Genomic DNA, 19,477 nt, shown 5'->3' with positions numbered 1-19,477 from the left:
TGAGGTATGGTTTACAAAGAATTTATGTGAGTTTTTTGGTTTTTATTTGTGTCCTGTTAAATATTTTTATATATATTTAGTTAGCTGAAGAGGGGCTGATGCCCGAAACGTTGATGTATGGAAAAAACGTTCTAACTAAATAAAAGATTCAACTAGCCCAGTGTTGAGAAAAACGTCACTTCATTGTGCCTGTACACAATAAGCAAATACAACACGGTTTCGACAACATCAACTAACAATTTTGTTAATGAACAGTAGGGTTTGTTGCTTTTTGAAGAAATTTGTATAATTTGAAAACCGGGTGTTCCCAAGTAAAAAACCCGGTTTTTGAGCCTACACTTAAAAACTAATTAATTATTTGATTAAAAACATCAACATTTTGACACAAAATTGTCTCTGGCATAAAACAGGAATATTATTAAATACTAAAACATTCAATAAAACATTTAACACCTTATAATGCTGAGAATATTTATTAAATCACAAACATTTTCAGCCTAATGGAATAGGCCAACAAAGGCAACATGAAAAAATTGAAATTTATAAGAGTAAATTAAGGAACGGCTGTATCAATGCAAGGGATGCTGATAGTTTAGCTTCGGCATGGAAGTTCTTTGTAAAAGAAAAGTTAAAACACACAAATTCTTAGTTCCTATCTGCCCTTTATAAAATGTGATGCTTTTTGGTGTATATTTTTATGAATTTAATCCTTTTGTGCATTTAATCTTTTAGGTTTATCTTTGTTTTTGTTTTTTTATATCGCCTTATTTTATTATTTATATTAATATGGCTTCAATCTATTTATTATAGTTATTTTGTACATTGATTGGCTAATTTATTTTACGTTTTAATTTTGAATTTGTAATGTTCGAAAGTTCCATTTTAACACAATTTTCAAATTGGTTTGATAGCCTTCACCTGATGATGGCCTATTCCATTAGGCTGAAAATGTTTGTGATTTAATAAATATTCTTATAAGGTGTTAAATGGCATTATAAGGTGTTAAATGTTTTAAAAGGAAGCTAAGTTTGATATTCAATTTATTTGTTAAATACTAAGTTTCATAAAACTAACTACAAAACAAAAAATCCCTCTACACCCAAAAAGCATCCAATTTGGCTCAATTCAAGCTCTAAATGAGATGATTGGGACCTTATCAGAGCTGTAGAGCATATCCATAGGAGCAAAATAGTCAAAAGAACCATACTGCAAGCCACCCTTCATGAGTAACAGGCCCCCAAAATCGGGTCGTGTGAGATCAATTACATAAATATCTTCAATAACTTGAAAAAGTGACTTTGTCCAGCCCTAAAACACTAAAGAAGGAGTTTTTAGTATTAGAAGGTACAAACAGAAGAACGAAAAATTTAGATTTATTATTTAATGCTTTAAAGACAATTAAACTCAGCTCAGTAGAAAGTGAGAGAGTTTTTTCTATTTCTGGCAATTTTATATGCAAAATAAGGACATGATTGAGCAATAGATCTATAGACATTCTTTGCTTTCTAAAATCATATTTTCTTAGGAAAAATAAGAAATAAAAAAATATTTTGTAGGCATTCATTGTTATTCCTTTTCCTTTATGGTTTTCTATGGAGTAAATTTTATAGTTTAATGTGATATTCTAGCATTTTTTTGTTTTTGTGTAGACATTGGTCAATTTTATTTTGTTATATTTTTGAAATGTTATAAATATTAAGTAAATTCAAAAGTTTTAAAATAAACTGTAAATATCTCTTATCTTCATTTTTTAGGAGTAAAAATTTGAAAACCGGTTTCGTAGAAAAATTGAAATTCGAAAACTGGTTTTTTAAAAAGTCTGTTTTCGTATAAACCCTAATGAACTGCAAATAGTTTTTACATATAACAAGTTATATTTTTCAATCCATATCATTCATTTATGAAATAATATAATACAGTAAAACTTCTCTAACATCTGTAACTCGAATATTTCTTTAACTCTAAGAAATCAAAGCACTTGGTAGGTCTCAATGGAATAGCATAAGGATTTAACGTCTCCAACTTGAAACTCTTAAAGTCAAATTTAAAAACTTTATATTGTCAGTTAAAACTTTACAAACTTAAAAAGATTCACAAAAGTTATAAAATTACATCATTTAAGATATTTGCAATGTAGGTTTCACACACACACAAAATAAATTAGAGTTCAAATAGTCCATTAATCCTGAACAGGTCCATCAAAAAGACACCTTACGATGCAATCCCTGAGACTTAGCTAGATGTAAGCTTCTTCCGGTGTTCATCAAAGAAACAGCGAGATGAAATTGACCTTACCTCGAGCTTAACATTAAACAACCTTCTTAACTGAGTTCCTTTAACCAACTCAACTTTCGACGTGAAATTCTAAGCCAAGCTTAAACTGAACTTAAGTTTTCCACCAAAACATCAACCTTTTATATGGATTGACCAATCAGCACTCTGTAGCTCTGTCAGAGGTCCGCAGGTGGTCTGATGCTCGGTGGCCAATCAGCAATCTCGCATTCAAAACAACTGATTGTTTTTCCAACTGACTTCTGCAGAGTTGAATAATTTGAAATAAAATAAAAAGAAACAAGAAAAAGGCGGGAATCATACGTCCAGACAATTCTAATCCCGACACTTAACCTGAATTTTCTGCAACTCAAAGGTTTTCATCGTCCCCAAAACAAATTTATGTTACTTTCAACTTCCCTGACTTGAATTTTAATATTTATTCTTTCCAAATTGATCCTTATTATCAGATTTTCATAAAATTTTCAGACAGTTATTTGTATCTACTCTTCAACACCCATTTTCAGACAATGTTCTAGTCCTCTCACTTTATCTAACAAGATGTACTGGCAAAACGTTTGATTCCATTAATTAAATTGAACATTTTGCTGAAAGGCATTACATATGCTGTTTAACTATCAGATTCTTTATATCAGTGTTTTTCAACCTTCTTGAATAAGCGACCCCTTTACAAGTTAAAAAATTCTGGCGACCCCCCCAGGGCCATATAAAACTGTGTCAGTAATTTTAAAAACGTCGTATTTAAGTTTCTTTCTGTTGAGATCTAAATATCGATCAAAAAACCAATTGTACTGTAAAATAAACAGGCACAGCCTTCTCACTGAGATTGTAGTTTTTTTATTATAGTGTAGTTTTTTTTTTTATTATAGTGTAGGACCTACTTGTCTTTTTCTTTTACCTGCAACCCCCGTGTAAGGCTTTGTGACCCCGCTGGGGGTCACGACCCACAGGTTGAAAAACACTGCTTTATATAATGCAAGAAAGGTAAAAGTAAAAATTATTCAGAATCTGCAGAATCAGAATTATTCTATAACTTGAATTGTCTCTAACTCAAGTTTTTTCCTACCCCTTGGAGCTTTGAGTTAGAGAAGTTTAACTGTATATTAAAATACAATCAGTTTTCAGATGTAGATCTTAGATTAAATGTCAAGAAAATTACTAAACAATATCAAACTAAAATAAATGTTTCTTACTCTGTTTATTATTCAGAATAGAAAATTAGTACAAATTAAAAATATCAATGTTTTTTTCTTTAAAAAAAAAATGTCTTTAAATTAAATTTAACTTTCTTGCCAAATAAGTTAAACATACGTATTACATAAAATAAAATTGATCTGATTCATATTGTACTCATAAATATTGTTATCAATCATCTGATTTTATGAGAATTAGTGTCCAAAACATTTAAGTTAAGCAAAAGTTTATAAATTATTTTAACTGCTTATTTTTCAGTTATAATTATCATTAGCTTTAGATATACAGGCCAAAAACATATGGCCGTCTTTCTCTATCCTTTTCAGCCCACTAGGTTACAGATAACTTATAATTAATCATGACTGCATCAAACATTAAATTAGGACATCACACGACTTTGTTGTATCACAATATAATTGAGGCTAAGCCAGAAAACTGTCCTTGCACTTGTTAGGCACACAAGAAGCTACCCTTGGCTATTTTTTGGCTAGCCACATATATATGTGGCTAGAGCATTTGGCACCTTTTGGATAAGCCTTTCGTTAGTCTGTTATAAATTTAAAAATTACAAAATCAATGTTTATTAATATAACATATTATATTTCATAATACTGTATAATTTTTCATACTTGTGTGTGACAGTTTTCTATGAATTTATTAGTTTGCCTACAAAATAATTTTGGAATTTTGGTGCCCCATCATCATAGCACCCTGGACACACATCCCCTCTACCCCTGCCTTTTCGTGACCCTGGTTGTACCTGCCGGCTACAAGAGAGTCCAATCCTCATAGATGTTGGCTGTGGGAGAAGCAATCCTTGCACTTGTCAACATGATCCAAGAACAAAGCAACTGCCATCAATTGCTTTGTTTTTGTGTTTTATTCATTTTTCATGTCTAGTTTCCATTAGGCATACTCAATCATATCAGGGAGCATAGACATTTTAGACATTTACAGTTATTTTTATTTTCACTGTATATTGAAAATAGAACCCCTTTTTTACATTTAAATGGACTGCATTACATTTTTGGATTCCTCATCACAACTACAGTGATGGACAAAACTAAAGAAAAGCAAAAATTCATCTAAACAACTAACTGAATTAAAATTATTGGTTCAATCATGTTTATATTCTTTAAAAAAGTAAATTAGTAAGTTTATGCAATAATGAAAGAATAGTGTTGGAATAGTTCTTCCAAAGAGTAGAAAACCAAATAATTTATCTTAACAAAACTGTAAATACAACTGAAAAAATAACTGTAAATTTTCATATAAATGTAAATAATTTAGGATATGTACATGTATAAAGTAGGGTTTCTCATTTCCCGATCTTTTGCTTGTCCCGGGATTCCGGGATAAAAGTGAACTGTTTCCCGGGATCGAATTAATTATTTTTAAGGTATACAAAATATCTTGAAATTAAATGATATAATTATTTTTCATTTTTTAAAGTAATTTTAAAGTTCTGTATCATCCAAAATCATATTAATAATGCTGTGTAAGATATATAATAAAAATTACCTTTGAATTACGTAGAAATTTTCACAAATAGAAAAAAATTTATTAAAGTTTGCTAGAAACTGCATACAACAACAACAACAAAAAATGCTTTCAATTGAGTTAAAAATTAAAAATTGAACTTAGATCAAACTCATAACTTAGAAGGTAATTTTCGTTTTTTAAATAAAATATAATACAAAATATTGTAAACTTTTATAAGATTTTAAAAAGCAAAGATGATCAATACTCCGATCACTCACTCTAATTCTTATTTTAGTAATGAAAAGCTTTGCTACCGAGAATGCCCTTTCTGATTCAATTGATTTGATGTTTAATGCATTTAAGAGAAGACAGATATTATGTGTTTTTTCACCTGTAGCCTGGAAGATTTCAAGTTCGTTTGAGATTGTAGTACTTCTTTTGCTCTCTAGTATTTTTTATTTGTCTACCTCAGCTGCTTTAATAGCAGCATCAATCTTATAGCTCAATAATTTGGCAATTTGTTTGGCTTTAATAATCAGGTGTATGAAGAAAAACTTCATACTTGCAGACTTTATACTCGTTTGTATCTTTGCCCAATTTGCACAATCTGGCGTTACGCATTTATTGAAGTTACTGGGCATGGTTAAAAATTAAGACAGCGTAAACACAATTATTCCATATATTACAGGTTCTGACAAGTAAAGAATTTTCAGAGTCCTGCCACAAATAAGCTATGTATTGATTATTGACCATTTGTGACATGCCATAACGAGCAAAAATTTAAAAAAAACTAATAGGTAGGTTTAAAATTAATAAATACAAATGTATTCTGACAGTGAATGAGATAATTATGCTTTCTGTTTGCAAAATTTCTTAACCTTAACACAAAAGAAAAAAAGTGAATTTTTAAGAAATTTGCGGGATTTCCCGGGATAAGAAAAATTTCCCAAGATATTTCCCAGGTTAAAAAAATAACTGGGATCCCAGAATCCTGTTTGAGAAACACTAGTATAAAGAGATTTGCATATATTTATGTACAAAAAATCATGTCAAACATGGGAAAAGGTGTAAAACTGACAGAGAAAGAATAAGGGCAAATTGATATTTTATACAAAACTACTGTGCTGTAGTTGCCCAAATAGGAAGATGTTTTCAGCAATGTGCTTTGTTAATACCAAATAGCATTTTTTTAATTTTTATTTTATTTTAAGTATTTATAATTTTTTGAAGCAAGAAATCTCTGTGTAAAAAAACTGAGTTTGTTTTAAGAAACTGTTAACTGAAAAGCAAGTAAGAAAACCACATTGAGCAGATTTTAAATTCAGATTCTTTGTTTTTTAATTAAAATTTCAAGTTTATTTTGTTCTCCTTTCAATAAACTAGAACATCATGATATGACATCATGAAACTTTGTCATATCACAATAGAATTAAGGCAGAGCTGGAAAAAAGAGGCAATCCCTGCACCTGGAGGATGTGGACAGGTAAACTTTGCACTTGCTACCACAAAAAAAAGCTTTCCTTGTACCTGCTGGCAATGGGTGACACGATCCTTGCACTGGCCAACATGGAGAGGCACTTCATTTTTGCACCTATTTTCCATTAGGCACATGCAATGCTAATGCTGCTTTTATTTTTGATCCCTAGGCCTAAATTCCATTGGTGCAATCAGTCACATCAGGGAGTATGGACATTGTCACTTTAATACCTCAGTATATTGAAAATGAAGTCAAGGACTCCTATTTTTTACACTTAAATAGACCCCTGTTACATTTTTGGATTCCTCATCACAATTAATTGAAAATAGCAACGTTTTATTGAAATTGGCCCATTAAATTTTGGGAATGAACTTGATTCTATAAGCCCACAGAAGACATGTAAGAGACTGTGAAACATTGCATGACAAAGTCACACAATTTGTGCAATATTGATCGTAAAATGACCTTATATCTCAAACAAAGTCATGGACCTTCATCTTTTATTATACTTTTGGATTTCCTGCATTCCTCATCACAACTAATGGAAAATGGCAAAGTTTAATCAAAATCAATCAAACAGATTTTAAGAACAAAGACAATTCTGTAAGCCACATAGAAGAGGCTTCACTAATGCTCTGCCTTAAAAATGTTTTTAATATGAAAGTCTATATACACGTAGAAAATAAAATGTGAGATGTATTCTTTCACAGCAGTGAATTTTGGTGGATATAATATGCCAGGATACCAAAGAGTGTTTTTTAGTAGCCATAAGTGATTGTTCTGCCAAAACATTAAAGAAGAAAATTTGAAATAACATTAAAGAAGGAAGCATAATATATTCTGACTATTGGAAAGCCTATAAAAAAAAGACAAGTTAGTAGAAACCAAAAAATGACCATTTTCAAGTAAATCATAAGTATAAGTATAAGTGTGGACCATAATACAGGCTGTCCTACTCAAAATATAGAAAGGCTGTGGGGAATTGTGAAATAAAGTTCATTGTGGAACTTCACATAACCATTTATATTCATATCTAATAGAATTTATGTGGTGCAGACAACATTCCAAAAATGAACTGTTTACAGCAATATTAATCTATTCGATGTTGAAATTTTTATTTGTTGCCTGTGATGCCATGTTGGATTTTCGTCAATGTTAAGCCTAAAAAAAATTTTTTTAAAATAATAATCGTGTTTACTGCATCATTAAAAATTATTTTTTTATGTTGCACAAACAAAATAAATATATTGAATAATATAGAAACAAAAAAAATTATATATTAAAAGTTTGTTTTAATATAAAAATTGTGACGCACAGCAACATCTAGTATCAAAAAATGTTCCGATGTAAACACTAATATTTTCGGGAACAATGTAGGACAGGTTAAATGACATATCCAAATTTGTCATCCATTTGATATGGCGAATGTTTGCATAATGTTTTTCTTTGTAATTCAATTTTGTCGAAAGTGTTTTTTTGTATTATTATTATATAAATATTTATTTCAATATGTATAAAATACAAAATAAAGTAACAATTTCACTAAAATTTACTGAAAATGACTGGCATCCAGTTAACCAAAGAGCACCCACCAGAGTAAGGTGTTAAAAGCAAAGCCATATTGACCAGATTGGAGTTGTTCTTGGTCTACTGTTCTCTTATAATTTGGAGACATTTGGATCTAAACAAATGAGTTAACATATGCATATAACAGTTCAAACAGAATTTTCACTTCAAATTTTGAACTAACCAAATTCTTTAACATATAAATCTCTATATCCCCAGCAAGAACAAAAGTACAGTTATGAATTAATGGTATTTCAAACTCTCCAAGTTTGAATTAAAGAGGATTTCCTGTGTGTGTGTGGGTGTGGGTGTGTACACATTTTTGAAACTGATGACTTCTAATACAAAATAAAATAAATTAAGAATATTTCTTCACTTAATTGGCAATGAATTTTAATGCTAAGAAAATCAATATATAGTTCAACATCTTTCTTGTTTTGTTTAAAATGTTCAATGAAGTAAATTTGACTTAATTTCAGCATCATCATCATTACATATTTTGTAATATAAAAAGAATGATATGAACCAACAATATAAAACACAAATGTCAGATATGGTAGCTATTATATACGATTGGAATGTAAATCTCTTTAATCCGAATAAATTCAACACGGTAGATTTCCTCTCAGCTATCAGGTTAGGCAATCCTTTATTGCAATTCACAAATGCGTTTCGAGCTTAAACAAAATCTAAGCCCTCTTCAGTATAAATGCTACGTATATTAAAGGAACAAAAAATTAGTTAATTCACCAATTTTTATGCATGAAGATCATCATTACAGACAAAATAACTTTTTACATACCTCAGAAGGCAGAGCAGCACTTTTTTAAATTATACAGATACACTTAGCTATGTTTTTTTTTAAAAAACTAAAAAACATGAGTGTGTATCTGGTGACCAAGTACAAAGATACAATAAAATTTTATGTTAAAATCCGTAGATATACATTTTTCCATAAAAATATCACAATAGTAACAACTTGATATTTTTGTACTTAAAATACCTTGCATGGTATTGTTATATTTTAAACCATGGCACATCTTTTAAACCGCTATCAGAAACTGCAATTAAAGTGGCAGTTTTACTGGTTATAGATAAATGATTTAACAATTTTAGAAAAAAAACTATGCATACTTAATGTTTTCACTACTTTTTAAAGTTTTTTTTTTTTTTATAAAAAACTAAGGCACATTCTTTAAAACACTATCAAAACAGCTGCAATTAAAATAACAGTTTTACAAGATATAAGTAAATAAACTCTCCAAGTTTATTTACTTATATCAAACTAACTTTTAAGTTAGTTTGAAGAGTTTACTTATATCTTACATCAAATTTTATTGTATCTTTGTACTTGGTCACCAGATACACACTCATGTTTTTTAGTTATTTAAAAAAAAACATAGCTAAGTGTACCTGTATAATTTAAAAAAGTGCTGCTCTGCCTTCTGAGGTATGTAAAAAGTTATTTTGTCTGTAACAATGATCTTCATGCATAAAAATTGGTGAATTAACTAATATTTTGTTCCTTTAATATAGGTAGCATTTATACTGAAGAGGGGCTTAGATTTTGTTTAAGCTCGAAATGCATTTGTGAATTGCAATAAAGGATTACCTAACCTGATAGCTGAGAGGAAGTCTACCGTGTTGCATTTATTCGGATTAAAGAGACATAAATTCCAATTCCAATATAAAACAATTATATGAGTTATGAATACATACACTTACATAATAGTTATTTCATATTATTAGCTCAGTTATGTTATTTTCTATGAATTGCAAAAAAATTTCAAATGAAATGTACTATTAAATTAATTAAAAATATATAATTATATACAAATAGTTATATCATATCATACTTAATCATTTTATATATTAAATAAAATAATTAATAAAATTTGTTATTAAAATCTTTTTTCTTGATAAAATTATGTTCACAAAAAATGGAATGTAGTGTGTTAACATATTATTTACAGAAATTAATAAATATTAATACTTACATGTTCTTATTTGTTTCTGTTCTTCAAATGCAGGTTTACGAAATGCTTCACCAAAGAACCATACAAAATTAACAAACCACAAAAAGGGAAGCATAAAATATCCACCTAAATAAATACAATTGGTTATTTTAAAAATATGTGTATGAAAGACATAAAAACTATATTCTTTATAAAGATAAAACATTTATATAAAACTTTGGTAACAACAAAATATTAATGTTTTAAATCAAATATAAAATATTGACTAACAATAATCTAAATGAATTAAAAATGTATTATCTAAATTAATTATAAAGCTAAATACAATGCAATTATATTTTTCAAATTTAAAAAATTACTCTTTATATATTTTATATTATTTTGTATTTAACGTGCATCTTTTATCATGGTTTTATTTACATCTATTTTATATTTCATAAATACATGAAAAAATTTGAAATAATTCAAAAAATAACTAAACCATTAAAATTCTTAAATATTATAAACTATAAACGTTTAAAATTTAAATATCATTTATCTACTCATAATATTTTCAACTCTAGTACAAATAGCTTTTCACAATGCAAGTGATTATCTCAACTGTTTCTGAACATAACCATATTCCAATATTCTAACTTTTTCGTTTTTAATACTTTACATCATTGAATAATAAAAGATCTTTATATACATACGTGTGTGTGTGTGTGTGTGTGTGTGTGTGTGTGTGTGTGTGTTAGGCTCAAAAACCAACACTCATTGAGCAAAAAAATCTACCGCAATGCATTCTGACTTCTTGGATCCTGCCACAATGTGAATTTTGTGTTGTGGCACTTTCAAAAATGCACATAATACGATTTTGCATATTTAATAAGTCCACAAAGAGAAATTTGTGTTGAGATTTTATTTAATAATCAACCAAAATGCAATTTGGCAATGTGAAAATATCCCAATGCATTGTGGATGCTTATTAAAGTAGCTATGATGCAATGTGATAAAATATTTGTGCAAAAATAAGTAACAAATTTTTTTATTACTCAAAATAAAATAGTTACTGCATATTTAATGATTACATGTTTAAAATAAAATCAAATTCTAATCTACATTGAGTATTTTAACAAAAATAAGCAGTTAACCTCATTAATCTTATGTCTAAGCCTTAAATTTCTAAGATAGAAACTTCTATTTATCATTATTTTTCTAATATGAATATAAAAATTTGTTTGGAATTTCTCTCTTTGTAGGAATGTCATTATGGAAAACAAATTTTCAGTCCATTCACAAAGTGTCTTACAAATATATTTTTTCATTTGACTTAAATCCATAACACTTTTTTAGATATCATGGATTCATAAATAAACAATTAACAGGAAATTGCCTTTTAAAAGAAAATGAACAGTTATGTTTATTATAATAGAGTTGTTTTAATCATATAACATTTTATGAAAGGAACATTCATTGATGAGGATTTTTCTAATAATAAACATTGTTTAGAATTAGTCCTTTGGTGGAAATTAATATGTAGATTATTTATTTTTGTAAGAAGTATTATTGTGGCATTTGGAATTGCAGTTTATGTTTTCGGAGAGATTTGCACTTTTTGTCAATGCATTACCTTTTTGTATTGGCAGCTTATACTATCTTACTTGCTTCCAGATGACAACAAAGAAGCTGAATGAAGAATTAGTGAAGTTGAAGGCATATCTTGCAGTTTATTGAAGTTGCTGTCAGCAACTATAAATTCATTGTGAGTATAAAATCCATCACAAGTCCTTTTTTTTAGAACCCAATGAATTAATTAATTAATTCAAACAACGACATCTAAGACATTTCTAGGAGCTGCATGTCCTCTGTCAATGTCAGGGACTCTGACTGCAATACTATTTCCAATAACAACTTCAGAAAAATTTTGAATTAGAAAATTAAACTATTTTTGTGCTTGTTCTTCTTGACCAGATTTAGCACATTCGCTTTCAACTATAATATTGCTCTTTTTTATAAAGTTTAATTTTCAATGTGGATTAGAATTTGATTTTATTTACTTTATTATATCAGTTATTTATTATCTCAGTAATAAATGTTAGTTATTTTTGCACAGATATTTTATCATATTCCATCATGACTGTATTAATAAGTTCCCACAACAAGTGGCATTTTTACACTTCCAGATCATATTTTGGTTAATTATTGTAGTGATATTGGACCTCCTCGCTTGACTGTGGTTTTGTCAGTCCATGTGCAATCCATTTGCATGCAGTCATAAAGGGTAATAAGAAATGTAGACAAAAGGCCATAAAAAAAGAAGGGAGTAAAGGCAGAAAAAGGGACAATCAGAGTAGTTAGGAGGATAATAGAGAGAGGAAGAGTAGTGAAATGGTGGAGTCCAAAAGTGGGATTAAAGACTAAAGTTTTTTTTGTATTACAATATTTGGTTATTTCAGTTCTGTGTGACGAATCAGCAGGACAGAATCCATAGTTCAAATAGGATTCTCTCCAATTATTAAACAAATCTCCACATGAATTTCACTTTGTGGTCTTATTGAATACGTGAAAATGCATTATGGGCATTTTTAAGGAGCCACAATGCAAATTTAATCCAGAAAAATGAATTTAATCCAAAAAACAAAATGAATTATACTTGGACTACCTAAGACATCATGAATGTAGATCTTGTAGAATAAATTTTTCTTTACTTTTAGATAATTTTACTAATAAAAGAAGGAATAATTTAAAAATAAATTTATTATTTCTTCAATAGTCAGATTCATTTCTTTTTTAATATTCTGAATCAAGATTTCAATCTTAAATTGTTTTATTCTTGAATGGCACTTTGTATGTACAAAAGAATTGTGTATTTAACTGTATTTAAGTATTTAACTGGCACATAGGGAAATTTGAATATACAAGAATGAAAAACTCCAGATTAGTTAGTAAAATGAATAAAAAACAAAAAAAAGTGGCTATGATGATAAATATATTTAAAAATTTACAAAAAAAATTGAATAGAAAAAATGTCTTCATGTTTTCTCCTTATTATATCTCAGGAATACAAGGTCTGTTCAAAAAGTATCGGACCTTATTTTTTTCTGCATAAACCAATGATGCGAGAGAGGCCTCCTTCGGTGGAGTTGTGGAGGGGACAGTCATGCACGGCCTTGAATTTTTTCCCGCCTGCAGAAAGCGTCAGTCGTTGGCAATCGGCGTATGAGTGAGGTCATGTAGTGCGCTCTCGTCGGATTTCACTAAGCTGGAAAATGACTGAACAACGTGAGCAGCGATATTACATCAAATTTTGCCAAAAACCTTGGAGATACCCGAGTGTAAACCATTCGCAAGATTCAGCAGGCTTTCGGGGACGATCCTCGAGGCCAAAAAAAACGCGGCAGGTCCGCAGCAATATCAAAGGTCATGTTGACAGTTTTTTTACTCTCGTGGGGTGGTGTGTCGTGAGTACGCACCACAAGGCCAAACCATCCCAAAGGAGTACTACCAGGAGGTCCTTCGTCGTCTTTCCGATACAGTGCGATGCAAACGATGGGATTTGTGGTCGATCAAAACTTGGCAGCTCCATCGTGATAACGCATCCGCCCATTCTGCGCATCTGATTCGGGCTTTCGTCGCCAAAAACAATACTCCTGTGGTTCGTCACGCTCCGTACTCTCTCCACATGGCTCCGTGTGACCTTTGGCTATTTCTCAAGCTGAAAATGCCGCTAAAAGGAACCCAAATTTAGTCGAGAGAAGACATCATGCGAAATGCGACGGACCGGCTGATAACCATTCCAAAAGATGCGTTCCAGCAGTGTTTCCAGCAATGGCAGGAACGCTGGGAGAAGTGTATACATTACCAAGGAGATTGCTTTGAATGGGATTAGGGTTTTGTACCTCAAAGTCAATAAATTTATTTTTGCCGACCAAAGGTCCGATACTTTTTGAACAGACCTTGTATAACAGCCTTATGGCAGAATTAATACAAGATAATAATTTAATAATTGTAGATGCCATCTTATATTAAATTTAATACAAAACCAGAGTTTTTTAACAATAATGTCGAGACCACAGAAAACTGACTACTTAACCACTCAGCAGTGAGTGACAACTATAGTTGTCAAGGGCAATTGTGTGGCAGTGGTAAGGGATGAGTATAGTCGTCAAATTCTTTTAGAGGGCATTGCCAAAAACTAGCCATAAACTATTGCAAAAAAAAAATTCACATAAAAAATATATTATATGACAATAAAAAAAGACTTTTCTTTATTAGACATAACCGTTTACAAAATTCTTTATCGAAAGAGTAATGAGAAAAAATGTGTGGAAAAATACTTTAAAAATTTTCCACGTTTATTCTCCACTACTGGGGGTAGAACCATACCCGACTAGTCCACTGTTGAAAGTTGAAAGTGTCTAGTTATACCTATGATGACTTATGAGGACTCAACTGTAATCAGAATGAAATTAATTAATTTAGAATATACTGGAAAAAAAATCAATATGGAATGGAATTCAAACATGAAACTCTCTTTACTATAAAGTTTCATTGCCAATTATGACATAGGTACACAAAACTAATAACTCTGTCTCTGGTTCTCAGTCCTATGGCCAGAAATAAATAATTGAGGGATAGAGAAGCAAACTGAAAAAAATTGTAACTGTTATTTTTCTTCCATCTGACAGTAAGACCTATTAACTACAGTTTAAGCATAAAAATAAGTAACCATAGCCTAAATTTATACATGAAAGTAAAAGCATCTTATTAATATAACAACAAAGTCTGTTTGTGGCTACATATATTATCTTTCTCAACCAATGGCAGTACTTGATAAGACGTAATATTTATTATTTCTAATTATTTTTTTTGGTTACATTGTTATTATTGATAATAATAGTAATATTCTTATACTATTTATGAATGTTATTAATATTATTATTATATTATCCAAAGTCAGATTGTTGATCAGATAATGGTACTTCATATCATTTGGCATCTCCAGTTTTTTATTCAGAATTTGCCTTATGTCATTCAAGAAACTAAATGAATATTAAGGTCTCTATTACTCAGAAAAAATTGCAAGAAAATCTTTTTCAAAACTGTAAAATTTTTGATATGATTCCATAACTGGGACACAAATGGCAGAAGCCATTTGTATACCATCATAATCCTCCATTTTGTCCTGGTTCAGTCAATTTAATGAATGAGTAGTATTCATTGGGAACATACATTAACTGGAGGAAGGGGTGGGATAAACACATTTCATTTTTTTTCCTCTTGTTGGCCACTTCCAACACATGAACAGTATGCTCATTTGTTGGCAGTCGACAGCAGTTGTCATCAATGAGTTCAATTTTTTAATTTATTTTGTTCTATGAAGCTCCATTCTACTGTAGAATCAACCAGACAATGACCACTTTAAAATGGTAGAAAGATTGCTTTCACCATTAAAGTATCATTTATTTGCTGGATTTTTGTGTTTATTCTCAAAGTACATCCAATTTATCAAATGGTTACTTATATACAAGGTACTATACATACAGAAAGTGAATTCTGTTTTGTAACTCTTGCTACAGCAGCACTACAATCGCAATTATGCATGTCCCGAGTTTGTTGACGCATTTGCAAGGTATTGATGTCATTTGTAGACAATAAGTTATTGCAGACATTTAATAGTTTGTGTTTATAATGTTCAAGAAAATTGAGATGCTCACCACATGCGAGGTGTGCACCATGATTAATTTTTTAAATGCAAGAAACATTAAACCAGCAGACATCCACCAACAAATTTGAGATGTACGGAGAAAATGCAATGAATACTTTAATGATACAGAGATGAGTGTGACATTTCAACAAAAGTCATAAAAACAGTAGTTGGTTACCTTTGGTGACCAACTACTGTTTTTATTACTAATGTTTTTATGCCAAAAGATGTCAGTAGAACAACTTCCTTTCCCACCATAGTCTAGATGTGACACCTAATAACTTTCATTTCTTTTTGTACTTAAAATCTTTTCTTAATGTCTGGAAATCATTGTTGTCATTCCTAGTACATTTGTACTTTTCGAGTACATTGAAAGTACACTTAGATTTTTAGTACATTTTGAGTACATTATAATATTTCAGTACCATTTATGGTACAAAACAATATTTCATGCCTTAACGAAAAAATGTCTAAAAATAGGTTTAATAAAGTCTCACTAGTGTCACTGCTTGCTAATTTGATTTACCCAATCACAACATACATATGGTGTATGTCGGTCAATGTCAACAACATACAAGTCGACCCCCCTATAATTACGGTCCCTATAATTACGATTCCTATAAAACTACGAAAAAATATACGTATTTTGGAAATGTTGAGTCGGATTAGTGTAGAATCGATTAATTTTATGGAAGAAAACCTTTCAATCAGCCATAGTCCGTAAACTTGACACGTGTCGGGCTGTGATTGGAACGACTTGTAAGAAGTCGGATTCCTAATAAATTGGAACGTATCTATATCTTATAGGGGGGTCGACTGTAGATAGTTGCACGTCCAAATGTTATGACTCAGTGGTCCTCTTTCACACGTGTCGGTCATCTAAACATTCTCACTAGGACCTTGACAAAATTTTTCATGCCATGTGGTCCAAACAATTCAACTCTGTCAAACAAAAATAATGGACAGTAAGGTAAGGAAATCAATGATTTTAAACTTCTGTCATCAATAATATCAAAATATCCGTTAAGTCAGAGTCGAATTACAGTCGACCCCCCTATAAGATATAGATACGTTCCAATTTATTAGGAATCCGATTTCTTACAAGTCGTTCCAATCACAGCCCGACACGTGTCAAGTTTACGGACTATGGCTGATTGAAAGATTTTCTTCCATAAAATTAATCGATTCTACACTAATCCGACTCAACATTTCCAAAATACGTATATTTTTTCGTAGTTTTATAGGAATCGTAATTATAGGGGGTCGACTATATTAATATCAAAAGTAACCAACCATAGAAATAGTACATTTTGAAGGAAAATAGTACATTTTTGAAGGAACTTCAGTATGTTTTGAAATTTCATTGTGGCAACTCTAATGGCAATACAAAATCATCAACGAAATCAAAGACCAAGGATTTCTCCCACACCGGGTCATATAAAACTAATATGCGTACTTCTAAACCAATATCTGGCGTGAAAACTCCAAAGATTGGCAAACACTTTCGATGCCCCTCCTGGGCTCTTCTTCAGGCCAAATTTACTGTACTGGATTCTTTAATCGAATGTTTTTAAATAAGAACGTGCTAAGTTAATAGAATTTCAAAAAAAAAAAAATTACCGCACACTTTGCTTCTCGGGCAGTAGATTTCTAAGAAACCAGAATACAACTTGTGCCCTGCTACAATAAGTAACTCAACAACAGAGACAACTATGTCAAAAAATATTATAAATGTGTACATAATAAAAAATTACATTTCTTATAAACTATATATTGCATATAGTCACTACTGACTAATCTGATGGGACTAAATCACCTCATAGCACCACATACATATGGATCTGCTGGTTTCTCAAGTCTTTAATTTCCAACTCTAACTCTTCATAAAAGCTTAATATTTATTAACAACAGTAAACCTACTAAAATGATAAATATATGGTATGGTAGTGAAATGTCTTATAGTTAGCATAGGACATTTCACCACCACAACATGAATCATTAGGCTACTTTTTAAAAATAAATTATAAGTCTATAATTTACATCATACAATTGTTCCTACACATTAATGATTAAATGAAATGTAAAAAATACTTTGTAAATCATTTCTGATAAAGTAAGAACTGCATACCAATATAATACCCTCGACATAATTTCAGCTTATCGTCATTTTTCATTTTTCGAAGATCCATTTCTACTAATTTCAATACAAACAGAAATCTTGAAAGATTGGAAATAAAAGAATGTCATAGGAAGCATAAACAAACCAGTGGAAATTAGCAAATCACCGCTGTTGCCATCTCTATAAAGTATAATAATAAAATTTTAAATAATTTTTTTTATGAAACAAACTATTATATTATTCAAAGTTTTACGTATTAATTATTTTTATAACGATTATTTCTTATTTTAATAAATCGTAATATTTTATTTAAGAAATTAAAAAAATATATATACTGTATATAGTTTATAACTTTCCGTCCTGTGGACACTAACCTAGGTTTGTTAAAAGAGGGCCTCTTTTAACAAACCCAGGAGGGACCTCTTTATGGGTTTGGCCAGGCTTACAATGAGGCGGCCGAGTGGTGAGAGACGGGAGCCGACATATCCAGTCAGACCACTCCCCGAAAAATTTCCGGGGATTTTCCGGGCCGGCCTGATTTGACCCCGCATCCTCCATACGGTCGGATAGCCAAGCGGTCAAGGTAGCAGCCTACCGCTCTGGGGGATCCGGGATCGAATCCGGTCGGGTTAAAGAATCCCCAGGAATTTTTCCGGAGGGTGGTCCATTGGATATGTCGGGTCTCGTCCCTCACCACCCGGTCGCCCCATTGTGGGCCTGGCCGAACCCATAATGGGCCTGCTTTAAGAGTCCCTCTTAGTACCCACGGGGCGGAAAGAGTAAAATAAAAAATAAAGATCCCGGATCTTCCAGAGCGGTAGGTTGCCACTTCGACCGCTCGGCCATCCAACCGTCATTATAGAAATACCGAGGACCAATTAAAAGCGTCCAAACTTTCAATAATTGGTTAAAAGGGGATTTCAGTTTTTCAACGTGCTTGTTAGTTTGAGGAAATGCTTGGCGCTAAAAATGCGGTCTAGGTATCATATTAAAGCTCTTATGCTGTAAATGATGCTGCGAAAGAAAGCTCTGAGAAAGGTACAATAGTTCAGGTGTGGTGGTGTGGCAAAGATACAATGTAAAGTCTACGGGAAGGCAAACGACAGCGGCCGGATGGTCGAGCGGTCAAGGTGGCAGCTTACCGCTTTGGTGGACCCGGGCTCGAGTCCGAACGGGTCGAAAAATCCCCACGAATCTTTCGGGGGGTGATCCGTTCGGATATGTCGGGCCCCATCCCTCACCACCCGGCAGCCCCATTGTGGGCCTGGCCGAACCCATAATGGGCTTGCAAAAAGAGACCGTTTTAGTGCCCACAGGGCGGAAAGAGTTTAAAAAAAAGGAAGGCAAGCGAGAAAGATGTTGGGTACTCGCACGCCATATAGCTACCGTATTTAGTGTTTCTTAACCGTTTGAATTACCCGTTGCTCACCATTACTGTGAATTCTTTCTTTGTTTGCCAATTACATGCTAATTAAAAAACATTATGCATTATTTTTTCCAATTATTTACTGTTGTCAATATTGACCATAGCACCATCTATCGACTTTTAGTGCCAATCTGTTTTCATTTTATATTACTTCATGACAGCACGTATTCTAACGTGCAACCGAACAGAAATTGTGCAATGAGAATTTTGATTGTACAGTTGAAATCTCATATTTATGTGAGGACCCGAACATGGG

General features: G+C 31.3%; 1 protein-coding gene across 1 annotated transcript in view; it reads right to left on the bottom strand.

Annotated features, from left to right (window-relative positions):
* The window catches only part of LOC111639445 (gamma-secretase subunit PEN-2-like), a 22,528-nt gene extending 4,553 nt beyond the window's left edge, over positions 1 to 17,975 (bottom strand). The window contains exons 1-2 of the mRNA XM_023385338.1: positions 17,805 to 17,975; positions 10,009 to 10,113 (exon numbers count right to left, since the gene is read on the bottom strand). Coding sequence (XP_023241106.1) covers positions 10,009 to 10,113; positions 17,805 to 17,865 — 166 coding nt within the window. The 5' untranslated portion in view covers positions 17,866 to 17,975. The remainder of the gene's footprint in view (positions 1 to 10,008; positions 10,114 to 17,804) is intronic.
* Positions 17,976 to 19,477: the final 1,502 nt, after the last annotated feature.

The sequence above is a fragment of the Centruroides sculpturatus genome, unplaced genomic scaffold (assembly GCF_000671375.1).
Source record: "Centruroides sculpturatus isolate CEXI.00-Female unplaced genomic scaffold, Cexi_2.0 scaffold213, whole genome shotgun sequence".
NCBI classification, from domain to species: domain Eukaryota; kingdom Metazoa; phylum Arthropoda; class Arachnida; order Scorpiones; family Buthidae; genus Centruroides; species Centruroides sculpturatus.
This window is presented reverse-complemented; position numbering and strand designations above follow the sequence as displayed.